The sequence below is a fragment of the Canis aureus genome, chromosome 18, assembly GCF_053574225.1.
Source record: "Canis aureus isolate CA01 chromosome 18, VMU_Caureus_v.1.0, whole genome shotgun sequence".
NCBI classification, from domain to species: Eukaryota; Metazoa; Chordata; class Mammalia; order Carnivora; family Canidae; genus Canis; species Canis aureus.
This window is the reverse complement of record NC_135628.1, coordinates 47121746-47142252: the sequence shown is the minus strand read 5'-3', so window position 1 is coordinate 47142252 and position 20507 is coordinate 47121746. Positions and strand designations below refer to the sequence as shown.

General features: G+C 34.7%; 1 protein-coding gene across 9 annotated transcripts in view; it reads right to left on the bottom strand.

Moving 5' to 3' along the window:
• SLC25A40 (solute carrier family 25 member 40) overlaps positions 1-20507 on the bottom strand; it is a 50646-nt gene that overhangs the window by 8917 nt on the left and 21222 nt on the right. For 7 of the 9 annotated variants that reach the window (XR_013357037.1, XR_013357038.1, XR_013357035.1 and 4 more), the window contains exons 2-9: positions 20292-20360; positions 18620-18740; positions 16854-16913; positions 14753-14859; positions 7188-7255; positions 5428-5552; positions 4458-4631; positions 2305-2414 (exon numbers count right to left, since the gene is read on the bottom strand). Coding sequence is in view for 5 of the 9 variants with exons in the window: in XM_077857119.1 (XP_077713245.1) it covers positions 2305-2414; positions 4458-4631; positions 5428-5552; positions 7188-7255; positions 14753-14859; positions 16854-16913; positions 18620-18716 (741 nt within the window). In the remaining 4 variants the exon portion in view is untranslated. The remainder of the gene's footprint in view (positions 1-2304; positions 2415-4457; positions 4632-5427; positions 5553-7187; positions 7256-14752; positions 14860-16853; positions 16914-18619; positions 18741-20291; positions 20361-20507) is intronic. The other 2 variants (XM_077857118.1, XM_077857117.1) reach the window with 2 other exon arrangements.

Below are 20507 nucleotides of genomic sequence, written 5' to 3'. Positions count from 1 at the left end.
TGAAAATTAACAAGACAGGAAACAACAAATGTTGGAGAGGATGTGGAGAAAGGGGAACCCTCTTGCATTGTTGGTGGGAATGTGAACTCATACAGCCACTCTGGAAAACTGTGTGGAGGTTCCTCAAAGAGTTAAAAATAGAGCTATCCTATGACCCAACAATAGCACTGCTGGGGATTTACCCCAAAGATACAGATGCAGTGAAATACCGTGACACCTGCACCCCAATGTTTATAGTATCAATGTCCACAATAGCCAAACTGTGGAAGGAGCCTCGGTGTCCATCGAAAGATGAATGGATAAAGAAGATGTGGCTTATGTATACAATGGAATATTACTCAGCCATTAGAAACGACAAATACCCACCATTTGCTTCAACGTGGGTAGAACTGGAGGGTATTATGCTGAGTGAAGTAAGTCAATAGGAGAAGGACAAACATGTGGTTTCATTCATTCGGGGAATATAAAAAATAGTGAAAGGGATCATAGGGGAAAGGAGAGAAAATTAAGTGGGAAAAATCAGAGAGGGTGACAAAACACGAGAGACTCCTAACTCTGGGAAATAAACAAGGGGTAGTGGAAGAGGACGTGGGCAGGGGGATGGGGTGACTGGGTGACGGGCACTGAGGAGGGCACTTGAAAGGATGAGCACTGGGTGTTATACTATATGTTTTATACTATATGTTGGCAAATCGAACTCCAATAAAAAATATACAAAAAGAAAAAGAAAAGATCTCACATAAGTGAAAATCAGTTATTATTCCTCCCTCTCCACAATCTAGCATGTAGTAGCAAAAGGCAGTTAACAAATGTTAATATATAAGCCTTTGACACTTTCTAAAAGGATGCAGCTATTCTGTGACAGAAAGCCTGAACATCACACTGATGTTTTTTCTGTTGCAGAGGTAAATTTTTATTTGAAAACAGTAAAACGGCAATGATACTTTCTAGATCATTAAAAAAATTTTTAATTAAATTTTCTGTGTTTAAGCAGTAGTGAAATAGAGAATTTTCCTTCCTATTACTGGAAAGCTGGTACAACATCCTGAAGCTATTCAATTTTTTTTAAAGAATTTTATTTACTTGAGAGAGACAGATAGCATGTGCAGAGAGAGGGAGAAGTAGACCCCACTGAGCAGGGAGCCTGACTGACACAGGGCTTGATCCCAGGACCCTAAGATCATGACCTGAGCCAAATGTAGATGCTTAACCAAATAAGCCACTCAGGCACCCCACATTATTCAACTTTTTAAAAGAGACATTAAGCATTATTTATAAGTACAAAACTGGTTTTGTAATTCAACTGTTACAAATATAAATAGTACCTGTTCTTTTCACTCATGCTGGATTAAGATATAAATGAAATATAATTAAGTTACATGTAATCACCTCAAAAAAAAAAAGAAGAATGAAAACATTATGCTGGTTTTTAACTACTTAAATTACTCAAAAAGTAACTGCTCTCTGTCTCTATCGGCTTAAAAATCCCAGGGTTAATCTGACAGACCCCAGACCTAAGAACACTCCTATCTCAGTTCCAAACACAATCACAGTCGCTTCCTTAGCCCAGGCTTTCTGGCACAGTTATTCTAGTATTTTCCTGCAGGTCTCCATCCCTTCACTATGCTCCTGTACTCTTTTCATTTGGTTCCAATAGGTCAGCATCTCACTCTAGGTCATCACAAATTCATTTTGTAAGTATGTGAAAATAAGAAAACTCTGTGGCCAAGATAATGATACTATGAATCTGCATAAAAGACCACTACACAACTTTACATTATGTGGAGGAATGGAACAGTGAACTTTCTACTTCCTAAAAATGGTCATTTGAGATTCCCGCCTCCTGACTGTAATTTTTGTTAAAATTCTTTTTCTTTCTGTTAAAATTCTTTTAAGAAATACTTAGCCAAAATGTTCTCAAACAAATAGGAATTAGCAGCAGAGGATGAAATTACTTCTGTTCAATATGATTACACAAAAATGATACTCCATTAAATATAACCTAACCAGATATATTGGCATTAATTTAATGAACAAATTGGCAAGTATTTGGTAAATAATAAAGCACTAATTAAGATATTATCATAACTATAATGATGTAACATACCAAAAATTTTTCAGAAAAACTAATGTAATATAATAAAAACATAAATTATTTCCTCAAAATAGGATAGAAAATTTTTAAAGCAGTGCAGCCCAAATCTGATCTCAATAGATATGAAATGCTATATAATCTTTCATTCTATTTTAATAAGACAATTCCTATTATTCTGGAATATTAACAACAAAAGAATATCAACTTACAGAACCAGACAATGCCCCTGAAGTAAAGTTGATCATAAATGTTGGTTCATATAGACCAGATTTTGCACACAACCACTTCTTTAAAACTTCATAGTTGTACCAGTACATTGCTATAAAAACAGAAAATGAAATGAATACATAATTTAGAAGTGAAATGTGGACCTTAAGTATATAAGGTTATATATTAAAGAAAAAGGGAAAATATGACCCTGACACACTTTACTTTCTGCTTGGACACACATACTAGTTAAGATTGAAAAAAAAAAGCAAAAAAAGGGAACCAAATTCTTAAGAAATATTCTAGCAATCTTATAAATAAAACCCCACCTATATAATAGTTAAGTAGGACTTTAATTCCAAAACCTGACAAGGACAGTAGGAGAAAGACAGGTATAGTTCAATATCATTCATTAACACAGGTATAAAAATTCTTAGGAAAAAACAACAACAACAAACGAAGTATTTCATAAAAGATCATACACTATGACTAAACGGGGTTATTGTTAGAAGAATGCAAAGGCAGTAAAATGTAATAATTTCTTTAAATGCCAAACACAACTTTAAAAGAACCATGGGATCATCTAAGATTGATGGAAAAGCCTTTCACAAAATTCAATACATTTTCACTTAAAGCAAAGCAATTTCTTGAAAACTTAGGGGATAAAAGAGAATTTCTTTAACTAGAAAAAGAATATACATCAAGAATCCTTAGCAAAGGGATCCCTGGGTGACGCAGCGGTTTAGCGCCTGTCTTTGGCCCAGGGCGCGATCCTGGAGACCCGGGATCGAATCCCACATCAGGTTCCCAGTGCATGGAGCCTGCTTCTCCCTCTGTCTGTGTCTCTGCCTCTCTCTCTCTCTCTCTCTGTGACTATCATTAAAAAAAAAAAAAAAAAAAAAAAAAAAAGAATCCTTAGCAAAAATAATTAATGGTGAAACAACAATTATTTCCTTTAGGATGAGAAAAATGACACGGATGCAACATCATTGCTATTATTCAAAACTGTTCTACAAAGCACAGTAAGAGAGAACCAAATAAAAGCTCTAATGATTTAAAATGAAACAAAGTAGTTATAATTTACATATTTGTCTATACAGAAAATTCAAGATAAGCAAAGTAAAATTAATAGTTTTAAAAGTAGCTGAATATTAAATATAATCTAACACACAAAAATTAATTATAACACTGCACCAGCCTAAGACTTGAAATCTTTATTTTAATAGAGCTTTTAAAATAGCTACTAAAGTTGGAAGTGGTTATAACTATAAATAAATCTAACTCCAAAAAATACAGTATTTATGAAGAAAAATTTAAAACTCTACTGAGACACTTTAAAGAAGAATTATAAGAGAGAGATGACATTTCTATGGGGGAAAATAAGGTAACCTTAATAAGGCACTAGTAATTTAGACAACATTGCAGCATTAGTGCAGGCCTAGACAAACTAGCCAGTGGAAGATATCCATGCATACATGAAGCTTTGATGTGACAGGTGACACATCAAATCCTTGGAGCAAGTGTGTTTACTGAATAAATGATGCTGGGATAACCATCCATGTATAATGGGGAAATAGAGTTGAATATTTATCTCAGTTCTTAACTGCAAATCAATTACAGATAAGTGAATGGCCAATGAAATGATACTCAACTTCATTAAGAATCAAGAAAATATAAGTGAGGTACCACTTTAAATTACTAAACAAAACTTACAAACTCTAACAGTAAAAGTACTGGTGAGGGTATGAAATGAAGGAACAGGAAGCTGGTAGGTGTACTGATCTATACAATCACTTTAGAAAAGAATCTGACATGTAATAATTAAAAAATATATATTTATATGAACTGGCAAAGCTAATACTGGAGAAATTCTTGTACATGTACACCAAAAGTCTGTTAAAAATGTTCACAACAGCATTTACTTGTTTACTCATAAACGAGTAAAAATGAAAAAAGTTTCACATAAAAAAACAAATCTTAAGATTCTTGAGTAAAATAAGCATTTTCAAAATCTTTAAAATAGGTAACAGCATGTTAACTAAGTAACATATTGTTTAACAATAATACACATGTGGTAAAACTATTTTTAATTTAAACGTGATATATACATAAGACAATGCTACCTAAATTTAGCAGATACCAAGATAAATCCTACCTGAGAATGGTACATCTCTAAGAATAGTAGGAGCCCAGCCCTTCCAAAGGGAAATCCAACCATCTTCAGACACTTTCTTGCTGACAAATCGATGCAATTCTTTGGAAGAAAACTTCTTAGATTGCATCTTGGTTCTAATCAATTCTAATGGACTTATCACAGTTACTGCACCAACTAATACCAACAAGCAAATATAAGAAAACAAACAAAAAGCCATGTACTATGCAAACACACATGCAAAAAATATTTCATGCATTTTATATACTTTTTATTCTGAAATGTCTGCAAATCTTAAAGTCAAATATCTAATGATGCCAACATAATGGTGCACATTTTTTTTTCCCTTAATAAAGGTATTTCTTAAAAGCCTGTTTTCATATAACTTACTCTTTCTGGTTTCAACTCTTTTTTCTTTTTAAGATTTTTTTTTAAGTAATCTCTATACCCAATGTGGGGCTCAAACTCACAACCCTAAGATCAAGAGTCTCGTGCTCCACCAACTGAGCCAAGCCCGGTACCCTGGTTGCAACTCTTTCAAGAGCAGCTCCAGAAATACTACATGTCAATTACACTACTATGAAGCTCATCCCCACAGCACAGAGAAAAATATCTTTCTGCACAGAGGCACCTTTCCTTCCGATTAAATAAACTCTGAATCCTGGAGTCCATAAGGAAGAAGATTCATGACTTAGCCATCAATTTGACATCAACTTAACATCTACTGTCACTCTAAAATCTAAATTCTAAAGCCTAAACTCTCTGTCCAGGATTCAACAGGGATGGGTTGATCCCATCTTATTCTGATGGCAATTGCACATACTATATGACTTCCAGAGTAGATATTAACAAATTAGTACAAACTACAATGCAAAATGTACCAATACTCTGTATTTTATGCAAAATTATCTGTCAAAATTTTAAAAGCTCTAAACAAAAATCAAAATGAAAATACAGTAAGTTTATTACTTACATCTGGCAACAATTCCAGCAATAATTGGTATACGACTTTCATTTTCTCCTAATTTTGATCTCAGAAGAGCAGATAATTGATCATAGCAGGTAAAATAAATAACTGTGGCAGGAACTGCCATCACTCTATTAGAAAGATACCAACAAAAAGATTTGTACGAAACTGTCAAAAGGCTTAAATGTATTAAATTATTATTAAATATAAGCTAAAATCCTTATATTGTATATAAGCTGAAAACTCTAACAAATCAGCCAATGGGATCAATTTTTATTTTATTTTAAAATTATTAGTGTTTAATTTAGTAGGCAACAAAAAGATGTACAATAGGTATCTGCCCTACAGAAGTTTATATTCTAGTTGTGAAGATCAAGTTACAAAGCACTAGATCAGGTCATAAATAGGAAAAGACTAAAGAGGACACTCCTCTACCTCCTTGATTTATTGATTTTGGCCTCCCAAAAATCCTCCTTCCCAATTATAGTTACTATAACATGAAAATCTCTAAAGTAAAAAATACAAGAGCACTTGTAAAATATTTTTAACTACAGACTATCATAGCTACTTATAACCAGAAATAAATTAAGATTTATGTTGCCAGAATTATATGTGTATAGTTTTGATGAAATTCCTATGGCAAAAAAAAAAAAAAAAAAAAAAGAAAGAAAGAAAAAGAAATTCCTATGGCATATTCTTTCAAATGAAATTATCAAAAGGGAATTATTAATAAAATTAAACACAAAATTGCAGGCACTATCATGTTATATATATTAATACAAGAAACCAGTTTTTGTTTATGGTCTAAGGGACATTCACAGACTGTACTTTGAAAATGACTAATGTTCCACAGTGAAGTTTGATGAGAATTTAGAAACAAAATTGACTGCAGGGCTTGGATCAGCCACTAATTTTACAATTTTAAGCACTGTTTAAAATGTAAGCCTCAAAGTATCTAATTTGCTCCACAAAAAAATACAGAAAAGGGAAGGTATACATATCACAGTCTCTCTTATTATTGTCATAAAACAAAAAGTCAACGCCAAGTTCTTAATTTCTGAAAATGAAAAAAATTATGCTTGTGCATCAAAGACTTACCACAGCAGGCCTGGTTGCTCAAATCTTCTTTCTCTTCAGGAGGACACTTTGCATGCTTGATCTTTGGTCAATTCCAAAGAATGCAGCCCTTGGAATATTCCCTATCATAAGGGTGTTTGTTTTGTTTTTGGTATGTCTGGAGCACAAAATCAACTTGTCTAGGTTGTTCTCTGCAAGTGATGTGATTTGCTTTCTTTTTGGAGGTCTGGAGTTTTGGTAGTCACAGGTGGTCATAAAGAAAGAATTTGCCTATGTCACTAATTCTCAATATAAGCCTCAGACTTTGCCACTGAAACTCATTTTAAAGTAGAAATACTTTGCACATGCTGCTGCAGTTCAGTGCTAGAAGAATAAGCATGTCCTATGGGATGTCACCAGGGAGGGTTCTGGAAGCTTTATGCCTGCCTGGTCAGCTACTGTTGTGCCTCTTCCCTTCCTGATTCTGCTTTGTAGCCGCATGCTGTAATAAGTCACAGACAGGAGTATAATCGTCTTTAAGTCCTGTGAGTCCTTCTCTAACAAATCATCAAATGTGTGGGTGGCTGTGGGACTCATAAAACAATGCTTTAGAAAAAGTCCCAATATTATAAATTATGATTTTATCCAATCATGCCAATCATAAGGCAAAACAAAACATTTAGTGAGAAAAATAGTAAATTGCAACTTACAAGGTAGGGGGAAGGCCACTCCACAGGGATTTAATGCCCTCATTTCGAACGATTTTAAAAAAGGCATCCTAAAAGTATAATAGAAAACAGTCAAAATATATCCCTGAACTTGATATATAAACTTTTTGGTAAATGATTGGTACTTTTATTTTTTCAAGCATTTACTTCCAAAATATGAGCTTCTCAGATTTATGTTTTATCCATTCATTTAAAAAAAATTTCCCTCAACTTTCAAACACAAGTAAAGCATTTCTGAATGATACCTTCTGCTGACAGAATAAAATCTATGTTACTCAGCTATGGCTTATTCTACTTAGATGCCAAGTTTTTAAAATATTATTATAAAAAGGAAATGGAGTAATGGCAGAGAATGGGTCAGATGAACTCTCTTGACCAACCACAGTGTCTGAAAAAATATTTAAACCCAGTACTTGGGGATCCCTGGGTGGCTCAGCGGTTTAGCACCTGCCTTTGGCCCAGGGCGTGATCCTGGAGTCCTGGGATCGAGTCCCACAATGCGCTCCCTGCATGGAGCCTGCTTCTCCCTCTGCCTGTGTCTCTGCCTTTCTCTCTCTGTGTCTCTCATAAATAAATAAATAAATTAATTAATTAATTATAAATAAATAAATCCAGTACTTGAAATTTCTGGAATCAAAAACAGGTAAAAATCAGTGAGAAGTAGGCTGTTGAAAGACAAAGAGCAATGAGTGAGATTTGCAAATCTGCAGATTTTTCTCTATAGAAGTGGCAAAGAATAGCACATTTACTTGCTGGAAATGGCAAAATACAGGATTCAGGCTGACAAAATATCTAGAAACTTAGGTAGGAAAAGGAGGCACTACAGAAAGCATAAGCCCCAAAGTTTGCATACAAAATCAGCCACAAGGGATGCCCGGGTGGCTTAGCGGTTCAGCGCTGCCTTCAGCCCAGGGCGTAATCCTGGAGACCCGGGATCAAGTCCCACATCGGGTTCCCTGCATGGAGCCTGCTTCTCCCTCTGCCTATGTCTCTGCCTCTCTCTCTGTGTTTCTTATGAATAAATAAATAAAATCTTAAAAAAAACATCAGTCACAAAGCTTGGCTCACCAATAAATTAGACAATCCTAGACCAAGACAACAAAGTCCAGGCCACAAAATAAACCAGCAGCTAAAGGCTGAGTGGAAATTTCAACTGCAAACCAACACAGGGAAGCCTGACTTTAGAGTCTGAATCCAGCCAAAGTTAACTGTCTTTTAAAACAAAATGGACTCTTTGGAAGAATATTTTCACAATGCATCATTCATAATGTCTTCTATACAATCAAAATTCCTAAGGCATAAAAAAAAAAAAAGAAAATGTGCCCATACTTAAAGAAAAAGTAGTCAATAAAAACCAATACTGAAATTTCAGGTGATACAATTAGCAGACAAGAAGTCTAAAGCAGGGACGCCTGGGTGGCTCAGGAGTTTGAGTGCCTGCCTTCAGCCCAGGGCATGATCCTGGAGTCCCAGAATCAAGTCCCAGGGAGACTGGGAGCATGAAGCCTGCTTTTTTCTCTGCCTGTGTCAGAGGCCTCTCTCTGTGTCTCTCATGAATAAATAAATATTAAAAAAAAAAGAAGTCTAAAGCAGCTATTATAAATATATTTAAAAACTTAAAAGATGATATATACACAATGAAAGAACAAATTAGTATTTCAGCATAGGAACAGTTACCATAAAAAACAGCCAAGTGAAAATTCTAAATCTGAAGTAAAAATTCACTAAGTGGGCTTAACAGAAGAAAGGAAATAGCAAATAGAGTCACTGAACTTAAAGACAGAACTTCAGTCTGAAAGAGAAGGAGGAAAAATAATGAAGAGAAATGTCGAGGCTCAGGGACCTGATGGGAAAGAAACATCAAGTGGCATAACAGGTTTACCTGGAATCAGAGGAAAGGAGAGAGAACAGGATAGGAAATATCCTAAGGAAATGATAGCCAAAAACTTCCCCAAATAAGTCAAAGACATCAATTGACAGAGCCCCAAATCCGAAAAGGTTCCAAGAAAAATAAAAACAGACAATGAAAACAGAAAAGCCAAATGACAAAAATACATCTAGAGAAAGGATGATACAAATGAAGGCTAACTTTGCATAAGACACATGGAAGGTCACAAGATAATGTAATGACACCTTTAAGGTGCTGAAAAAAATTATGCCAGAATTTTGTATGCAGCCAAAATAGGCTTTAAAAATGCTTGATAAAGACATTTCAGTAGAACAAAAACTGAGAGGAAAACTGCCAAAACACCTGCCTAAAAGAAATGCTGAAAATAAGGTCTTCAGGAAGAAGGGCCATGCTGCCAAATAGCAACTAAAATCTTCAAAAAAGGAAGGAAGAAGAAATGGTAAATACATGGTTACGTATGAAACATTTCCCCCCTTTATCCTTTTAAATGCTTTAAAAGACATAACTTTTTAAATAAAACATTTTCTAACAGCTGTGGAATTTGTAATGTACAAAGATGTACTATACATTAAGCCATAGCACAAAGAAAGAGGGACAGCATGAATCCTGTCAAAAACCATGAGGGGTCTAAGTACACATACTCTCCTTGCAAGTTACCAAGTCAGCCTGCCACAGTATCCTGAGAGTTGATCAAAGACAAGAATCTCTGGCATAAGAGGTAAAGGACAGTTTATTACTCACAGTAACAGCAGCGGTATCAGCATTTTGTGCCAATTTCCTGAGCCCTAATTTCCACAAAGGAATGTGAAGAAGGCTGGATGACACCTAAACACACAGTGCCTGCATTACAGCAGGGGAAATCTGACCTGAGGGGACCCAAATCCTCTGTAATGTGCAGTGGGGACACTTTCCCTTTGCTCTAGAGGGAGATACTGTATCTATCAAGGTTGTTCACCATACAAACATCATGGAAAAGATGGTAAGGAACATGTTAAGAGCAGTCAGTACCTTGCTCACAAGATACGCAGAAATGTGAAAGACTTGAAGAACTGTCTCCCTAGAAATGGGAATTGAAAAATCAATATATTATTATTATAACTCAACTAATCCAACAGAATCCAAGAAAGGAGAAGAAAACCAAAAAGCAAAAACAGGGAGCAAACAGTAAAAAAACATACAAAGATAGTAGAGTGACACCCAACTATGTTAAGAATTACTTTAAAGTACTAAGTTTTCCAATTAAAAATCAGAGATTGTCAGAGAGGGGACTAAAAAAGCAAGGCCCAGCTCTATGTTGTCTTGGAGTAATATATATGCTGCTGAAGCAAGCACGACTTGTAGTAGTAGGATAGAAAAAGATATACCTTATAAACAGTATGAGAAAGCTTAAGTGGCTACATTACTATCAGACAAAAAATTTCAAGATAATGAATATTACCAGTGATAAAGACATTTCATTAAAATAAAAATATAACAGAAAAACATATCAAGTATAAATGTATATGTCCCTAAAACAAGGTTTCAAAGGCTATGAAGCAAACCTGGGAGAACTCAAGGGAAAAGAGACAAAGTCCTAATTGAAGATTTTTATATCCTCTTGCAGTGACTGACAGAGTAAAGGAAAAAGTTAATGGGAATTTAGAAGATCTAAATGAAACATCAGCTATCCTGACCTGATGGCTTATAAGACACTATGCCCAACAATTGCAGAATATAGGTTTTATTTTTTTATTTTTTTAATTTTTATTTATTTATGATAGTCACACAGAGAGAGAGAGAGAGAGAGGCAGAGACACAGGCAGAGTGAGAAGCAGGCTCCATGCACCGGGAGCCGACGTGGGACTCAATCCCGGATCCCCAGGATCGCGCCCTAGGCCAAAGGCAGGCACTAAACCGCTGCGCCACCCAGGGATCCCAGAATATAGGTTTTAAAGTGTACATAAAATATTCACCAAGACAGATCATTTGTAGGGCCACTTAGCAAGATTCAATAAATTTCAAAAATCTGAAAATTTACAGAGTATACTCCTTTGACCACAGTGAAATTAAAGTAGAAATCAGGAATAATAAGATTCTAGAGAATATCCAATTATTAAGAAATTAAATATATTTCTAAATAACTATGGCAAAAAAAGAAATTACAAGGGAAATTAGAAAATATTTCAACTGACTGATAGTAAAAATATAACATTAAAATTTGGGAATACACCCCGAAGGACACAGTTGCCACTTCTTGTCCTCACGACATGAAAAAAGTTTAACAAAATGAAAAGTTAACTCCTCTTAGATTTACAAAACAATTGAAGTCACAGAGCAAACTGCTATCCTGAAAACTGGAGAAACAGATACAGAGACTCACAACTTATTAGAGTGGAAGCCTGCAGTTAGAACCAATGTTAATAACTACACTTTAAACTATAACAAATTGCTGAAAGCTCAGTGTATATTAACTTGAAGATAAAAAAGGCCTGTTGTTAGGGGGCCTCCCACACCTTCATTTTTAGCTCTATGAGTCCTACCAGATTCTCACTGTGAACAGCAGAGAAAAATCTCCTCCTGCTTCCGCAGCAGGTGAAGGAAAAATGTAAACCAGTTTTGAAATATACCCCAAACCTGTATTCTCCTTAATAAAGCATATATTTTAGGGAAACTATTTTATCAGAACTTAAACCACCTGCAGTTTTACAAAAATCTAACCAACCTGGGGCAAGGGAAACACCCAACTCATGTTCCTTAAGAATAAGACCTAGTCACAGGACTGTGGAATATTTCCCTTCCTCCATACCTTATCACCACATCTACAAGGCTCTTGTAAAACAACAGAGGATCACAGCTTTGAAAGAACCACAAGCCTCAGACTCTATTTGAGCAGTCTCTAGGAAAACTTAAGGATAATATGCAAGACAAAAAAAGAGGACACTGGAGGGAATTTTATTCTCTGACAATACAACTACAACAAGCAGTAAACACAGCCTAGCTTCTAATCAGATAAACAAATCACCTGACAATAAAGCTGTATTTACCTCATTTTCTTTTAACCTACTACAACATGTGTGGCTTTCTACAAAAAAATAAAAAAAATAAAAAAAATAAAAATAAATACAAAGTACAAAATACAAAGGCAAAATACACAGTCTAAAGAGACAAAGCAAGCATCAGCACCAGACTCATATATGGCAGAGATTTTAGAATTATCAGAATGGGAATCTAAAATAACTAAGATAAATATGCCAAGCATTCTAATGGTAGTGTCAGAGAGGCAGAGGAGGTGTTAGGGCTTTCACTGTCACCAAGAGTAATGAGATCACTCCACCAGTGTCAGTGGAAACTATAAGGGAAGCCAGAACTTCCTCTCTGCTCTGAGTCTGTTTGGGCTGTTATAACCTAGTACCTTACAAATAAGAGAAATTTATTTACCACATTTCTGGAGTCTAGAAGTCCCAGATCACAGTGCTAGGTCAGAGGGCCCTCTCCCAGGTCTCTGATTTCTTACTGTATCCCCAACATGGTGGAAGGGCAAGGCAGCTCTGGGATCTCTTTTATAAAGTCATTAATTCCTTAGGTCTCTGCCCTCTAATCAACTTCAGATTAGTAACCTAATCACCTTCAGCTCCACATTCTAATACCATCACTTCAGGCATTAGGATTTCAACATATGAATTTTGGGCAGGCACAAACATTCAGATCATACTGTCAATCAGTAAAGATTTCTTCCCCTACAGGGTGTGTCCCATGGAGGCTGTTAGAAACATGAACTTCCAACTATATCCAGCGCTAACAAAGTGGCACCCCTCTTCCTCTGAGTTAACAGTGTCAAAAAAGCCAAAAAAGCCACTTAAATTAGGGTGTTTAAACAAGATTCAGAATCTCATAATGGAATACTCAAAATTTCCTGGTTTCAATTTAAAAAAAAATCACTTGTCATTCTAAGAACCTGGAGGATGTCAAACTAAATGAAAAAAGATAACAGACTCCAACAATGAGATAAGAATATTAAAATTATCTGACCTAGATTTTAAAGCAGTCAGCAGAAAAATTACTGAGTGATCATTTATGAACATATCCAAAACAAATGAAAAATTAGGAAGCCTTAGCAAAGAAATATACACACAAAAACTCTATGAAGATGAAATTCTTTTTTTTTTTTTTGAAGATGAAATTCTTTTAAAAAATGTTCAAGTAACACATAGAAGGGAGGAAAAATAAAACAGCAATGGAAAAAAAAGAAGAAGAAGAGGCACCTGGGTGGCTCAGGAGATTAGGCATATGCTTTAGCGCAGGTCGTGATCCTGTGGTCCCAGATTCGAGCCACGCACTGGGCTCCCTACTCAATGGGGAGTTTGCTTGTCCCTCTGTCCCTCCTCCCACCCATACTCTCTCAAATAAATAAATACTAAAACAAAAACAAAGAGAAAACAAAAAAGGAAACGGCATGCTTTTAACGATGAGAGAAACCTAAAATGGAGTCACTTATGCTAATCCTCATGTCAGCACACTGACTTAGGACTTCACCTAATTGTAGTTTCAGCCTTTCCCAAGAACATGACCTTTAACCAGTCAATCTGTAATTACCAAATTAAGACTAGAGAGGCAATCTGCCTGACAAACTCCCAAGTTCCCTCAGAAGAAGGTGACCTTGCCTGCAACAATCCACTCCTGGTTAGAATAACTTCCTGGCCCCATCTTTTTCTGCCTATAAAAGTCTTCTGTTTGGTATAGCTCCTCACAGTTCCTTTATACATGCTAGATGCAATGCTGCCCACATCATGAATTGCTGAATAAAGCCAATTAGATCTTCAGGTTTACTCAGTTGAATTTTTTAAAATTTAAGTTCATTTAGCCAACATATAGTACATCACTGTAGTTTTCAATAATTCATCAGTTGTGTATAATACCCAGTGCTCATCATATCACGTGCCCTCCTCATTGCCCATCAGACAGTTACCCCATGCTGCTCGCTACCTACTTCCCCTTCAGGCTCTCAGTTTGTTTCCCAGATTCAAGATTCTCTCAAATCAAAGTCAATATCCTGATTATGATATTGTACTACTTCTGTATGATGTTACCTTTGGGGGGGAGGGAGAGGAAGAAAAAGGCACATATCTTTTGTTTGTATATTTTTCTTGAAATTGCGTATTATCTACGATTATGTAAAAATAAAACAATTTAGGGGTGCCTGGGTAGCTCAGTCCATTAAATGGCCAACTCTTTTGATTTCGGCTAAGGTTATGATCTTAGAGTTGTGGGATCTAGTCTAGAGTCAGGCTCTGAACTCAGCAGGGAGTCTGCTTTTGGATTCTCACTCTCCCTCTGCCTCTCCACCCTCCTCTCACACAATCTGTCTCTCTTTCTCTCAAATAAATCTTTTTAAAAAATAAAACAATTTTAAAAGTTTTTAAAAAATTGACTGTTTTTTCTTTCCATATAAAAAAAGCATGAAAAGATGAAAGTTAGTAACACGTTAATTAAAAGCAAAGAAGCACTTCTCTTTTCCTGCCTCAATATCTACGTTTCAACTGTGGATAAGTGTGCTAACTATATATCATGGACTTTTTACTCTCTTGCATTTGGAAGATCTTTCATACATAAGATTAAATGTAAAGGTAGAAAATACACTGTGATTATTATATAATCTTACCAATGTACCCTGGAAACGTCCTGGCTTCTTATACCATGCTTTGTTGCCTTCCTCTTCACAGACACATAGATGATCCATAAGTCCATTACTATATACAAAACATTTTCCTAACAAAGAAGGTCCCCAAAATCAAAAATTACTTCACACACTGTACTATTTTTACAGAGGAACAAATTCTAAGTACAATGAGTGGACTAGAAAATTATGAAAAGAAATATAACTTTGTTTTTACCTTTTAGGATGAAAAATACATAAACTGATTTACTTAATGACAAAGCACTGGTCTCTAAACTCAAAGTGGGTGAAAAATAATTGAGTAAATTTATGAATTTTATGTTTTCAGAAATGTAGTAAGCATATGCACACAGAAATAAATTCTTTCAGAGTATCTGAAGGAATGCATAGGGAATATAAAGGAGGAAAACCTATTTTGAAAAGAGAACATGTGTATACATCTCCATTTAACAAGAATAAAACTATGGTACACAAGGGAAATTCAGACAAAAAAAATTTTTTTAACTATACATATGTGAAATATACATATGCATATATACACACACATATAAACATATATACAAAAATCTAATTTACATTTGAAACTTAAGAGATTAGATCTTCAAAGTTCTCTTCACAAGAAAAAAATTGTTAATTGTGTGAGGTGATGGATATTGACTAAACTTACTGTGGTGAGATACATCAATGATATACATATATATATACATTGAATCATTATGTGGCACACTTAAAACTAATACAATGTGGGACACCTGGGTAGCTCAGCAGTTAAGAGTCTGCCTTTGGCTCAGGGTGTGATTCCTGGGTCTGGGATTGAGCCCCACACTGGACTCCTTGCGGGGAGCCTGCTTCTCCCTTTGCCTGTGCTCTGACTCTCTCTCTGTGTCTCTCATGAATAAATAAATAAAATCTTAAAAAATATATATTTTTAAAAAACTAATACAATGTTATATGTAGATTATATCTCAATTAGAGAAATAGAGAATTAAAACAAGTTCTTCTCTATCAATGTAAATCGTGCTATGCTGTCTCTCTTTACTTATGTTGCTCATTCTAGACATTTGTCAGCTCCCAGATAATTTACCTACAACTTCCTCTAAGAGTAACTCTTTCTCATTACTGGACTCACCCCGGCTACCAAAATTATCTTTTCTGTTTGACCATATATAAATCTGTGGGTTTCATAATACATGTCTAAGTGTCTCCTTGTGCTTTTAAGGATTTCTTAAATGTGTAGGAAACTATTTTCCTTTTAGGCTCCTCCTATAATACATCTAATCTGTCCTCCACCTGAAATAGGACTGTTGTTTATTCCATCTCAGTGCTGTGTTCCTCAGAGTAGCATATATCTGAGACAACATTCTTACAGTCCAAGCAGTCTGTTTTCTGCTATCTAAACATGTTTGATATGTCATTATCTTTATAAAACTGTAAAAGATTGATCAAGGAATTGCCATTTTTGCCATCTAATAAAAATGTATATTCTTTTCAAATTCATATAAACTGTACTATCCAACAATGAACCAAGCTGTCTGATAAGATAATTATTTCCTAGCACTATATTCAATCAACTGCTGAATGAACTGCTGGTGGATGAATGTTCTAGAATGGGCACAGCTCTTGGACTAAGGAGGAAACTAGATTCTATGGTCTCTTACCCTTAGAATTTTGTTCTTACTTGTGAGGCACACAACACGCTCAAATACTTGTTTTCTGGCTAGACCCCGTCATGTAAATCTAAGTACTGAAAAAACATTTCTACTTAAGGATAAAAAGGTATGAACTTTTAAAAATTAACAAAAAAAAATATTCAAACAAAAATGAATAAAGTAGTATTTAAAAGCCTAACAAGGGATCCCTGGGTGGCTCAGCGGTTTAGCGCCTGCCTTTGACCCAGGGCACGATCCTGGAGTCCCGGGATCGAGTCCCATGTCGGGCTCCCGGCATGGAGCCTGCTTCTCCCTCTGTGTCTCTGCTTCTCTCTCTCTCTCTATGTCTATCATAAATAAATCTTAAAAAAAATAAAAAAATAAAATAAAAAAAAATAAAAGCCTAACAATATTTTCAGGATGACTAATACACATACCTTTGGGGAATGGGTTGTTTTGAGCCTGGAGTCGAATTTTAACCACATCGAGGGGTGTCACTATGAAGAAACATAAATTTCAATTATACGTGATGCCTATAAATTATATAGACATTTTTGTCCAAAGATTACAAAATATATCAAATCAACCCTTCTTCATGACTATATAATGAATAAGATTAATTATCTTAAAATGGTTTTATTTTTTTATTTTTTTTTAAGATTTATTTATTTATTCATTCATTCATTCATTCATTCATTGAGACACAGAGAGAGAGAGAGAGAGAGGCAAAGACACAGGCAGGGGGAGAAGCAAGCTCCACGCAGGAAGCCCGACGCGGAACTCAATCCCAGGCCTCCAGGATCACGCCCCAGGCTGCAGGCGGCGCTAAACTGCTGCGCCACCGGGGCTGCCCTTAAAATGGTTTTAAATGTAACTTTCTAATTTTTGCCCTTGAATTCTGTTTAAAGAGGATCAATGAGAAGACAATGTAGTTACTCTTCTCATGACTACTAAACTGTCACTTATGATACTTCTACAACAATAATTTCATTAGCATTACAACTAATTACTAGTATTTTAAAGACAATACATCATCTAAGGTAAAGAGTAAGTTTTGGAAGTCTATAAATTTGAGAATAACTCTATATTACAAGTAATCAATAATCAAACAATATTAGTCTTCCTAATCTGTTAAATTCAGCTGTATCAAATAAAAACTACACATAATGAAAATTTGAGTAAGCTAGCCATAAATCATCTTTCCTACCACATTGTGTTACTCCATTTGGGAAAAGCACAGTAAAGGAAAAATGGTTTTAATCCACACTCTATTTACCCAAATAGAAAAAAAAAAAAATGTCAGATAGTGGTTCTAAGAAAACTTTTCCTCATCTGAGAATGAAGAGGTTACACTGGATGATCTCTAAAATCTTTACAACACTAACATTCTGACCTAAAATAAGAGACTACATCTGAAAGCAATATGTTTATATTTGTTCTAATTATCTATCTTATTTAAATAAACTAGCCACCTTAAAACTATTGAAGTACACCAACTATACCTAAGTCATTTGTCTTTCTCTAGAAGAAATGGACTATAAAAAACAGAAAAATGTGGCCCAGAGGAATTTAAGAAATTCACTGTTAATATAAGCAAAGAAAAACATAATCTGTATTTGTTGCTACTATAGGTTGCCCAAAGTTTATATTATTCATTATTCTAATATTTTATTCTTTTTTGTTTTCTATTTTTTTTGTTTTTGTTTCTGTTTTCTATTTTTAAAAAGGCTACCAGAGGGTCGGCTGGGTGGCTCAGTGGTTGAGCATCTGCCTTGGGCTCAGGGGGTGATCCTGCTTCTTCCTTGCCTATGTTTCTGCCCTTCTCTCTGTGTCTCTCATGAATAAATAAATTTTAAAAATCTTTATATATAAACAAATAAATAAACAAAAAAAATGGCTACCAGAGTCACAGAATTTCAATATTGATAGAAACTTCAAAGAACTCCTGGTCTCAGCCTCTACTTTTATAGATGAAAAATAAAGTTCAGAGAGAACTAGGGACTATCCTAAAATGCACTCAGCCTGAGAACAGCAAATCAAGGAATAAAATTCAACTCTCTTGACTCTTTGTCCAAGGTTCTTTTCTTATTATGTTGATGCAGAGAGAACATGACGGAGGACGAATGAGAATTTTAGTATTACTGCACAAATGATATACTTAAATGGAAATCATTTAGTTACATAATCTACAACATTACTTTACCCATTAGTGATGTCAGGATAGCTCCAGTGCAAGAGGCAAGCATTTGTTGAACAGGTGTCACTTTGATAATCTGTGGTCCCTCTGATTCAAGATCCATAGTTTTAACTGACTGAAGAAAAATCTGTTAAGAAAAAGCAAGATGTAAAATAAAAGTGTAATGAAAATGCCCTTAAATTTGCTATTAATTAAACTATAAAAACAACTGGTGTTAAAATCAAAGCATATGTTGTTGACCACTATCAAAAATAATATAAGTTCTATATAAAGGCACTACACAACTGTCATTAATAGAATATGTACTCTGATTTCCAAAAATGACAATGCACTTCAGCTGTATAAGCAGCAATGTATTTGTAAGACAAGTAATAGAGCAATAAGAAAACAGACTCCGGCCATGTAACAGAATGAAGGCCAACAAAGCTCAGAATTTGTGCATTTAACCTCATAAGAACTACTCAGATAGTAAATATATCACTATTTGTACTGTATACCAAAAATTGCTATAAAGGTATAAAATAAAAACATATAATGTTTAAAAGAAAACATTTTGAAAAATTTGATGAGAAAAGTAATATATACTCCTTCATAAAAAGCCAGTTAATATAAAAAAAGTATAAAAAATCACTTTTATAAACCTTTTATTAAAAAATAACCGCTAGTAATATAAGGGTGTCATCTTTCCAAATGTCTATGTACACGTAAATACATATGTGTCTTTATGTATATAATATACAGAAACACACATGTACATGCAGATTCCATGTAACTAATCAAATATGTATATTCATAGATCTGTATACATGTCTCTTTTAAAAAAAATCTTGTTTAAAAAACATAGATATTGGTGCCTAGGTGGCTCAGTCAGTTAAGCATCCAGCTCTTGGTTTTGGCTTGGGTCAAGATCCCTGGGTCGTTAGACTATCTGGCTCCTTGATCAGTATGGAGTCTGCTGGAGATTCTCTGCCTTTCCCTCTCTTAATACCCCTCCCCCTGCTCTTGTGTGCATGTACTTTCTTTCTCAAATATGTAAAAATCTTAAAAAAAAAATTCATATTGTTTAGTAGCCAGTGTAGACAGACATGTCTGTATTACAGACATTGCAGGAGTAAGCATAGATGCATATTAAAATTTTTAATACTTAGTTTTTGACTATATTTAATCAATATCATATTGTTAAATATTTATGCTATCAACTTTTCCTTACTCTTTTATTCATACATTCTTATATAAATATCCCCATACCCATAGCTTTTTGTGATCTTGCTAGAATTATTATAGAAGAAAAAGATTGCAAGGCTGAACTGAAAACTTGAGACAAATTGCCAAAATGCTTTCCAGAAAGGTCCCAGAAATTGGTCCCAATTTACACTTCCATTGGAAATAAATTAGTTCTTATTAACCCAGAATGTCACCAAACTCTCTCTCAATCTCATAAACCACTTTTTGTGTGTGTGTGTGTGTGTGTGTGTGTGTGAATAGTTTGAAAGTAGCTTGTATACATCATACCTCGCTATTGTAATTACCTCAGAATACCTTATATTCCACAGTAACATTATCAGTTGGGGAAACTTAGTACTCTATAGTTCATATCCCAATTTTATCAATTATCCCAATAATGAACTTTATAAAAATGAATGGTAGTTTGTTTCTTTAGACTTTCATTATTACTCACCTGGTTTAAGTCTTTTCCTCAACTCTATGCTCCAATATTTTGTTGTTTGTAACATTAGCAGTTGAAAATCTGTAGTGAAAAATGAAAAAAATGAAAGTAACTATTTTATTTTTTCACACAAGAAAGGGAGAACCTAAAGGAAAGCAGCATGTAAAAAAAACCTTAAAAGACAAATCAACAAATATTTACTCAATACCTTCTATTAAGTGCTTTGAG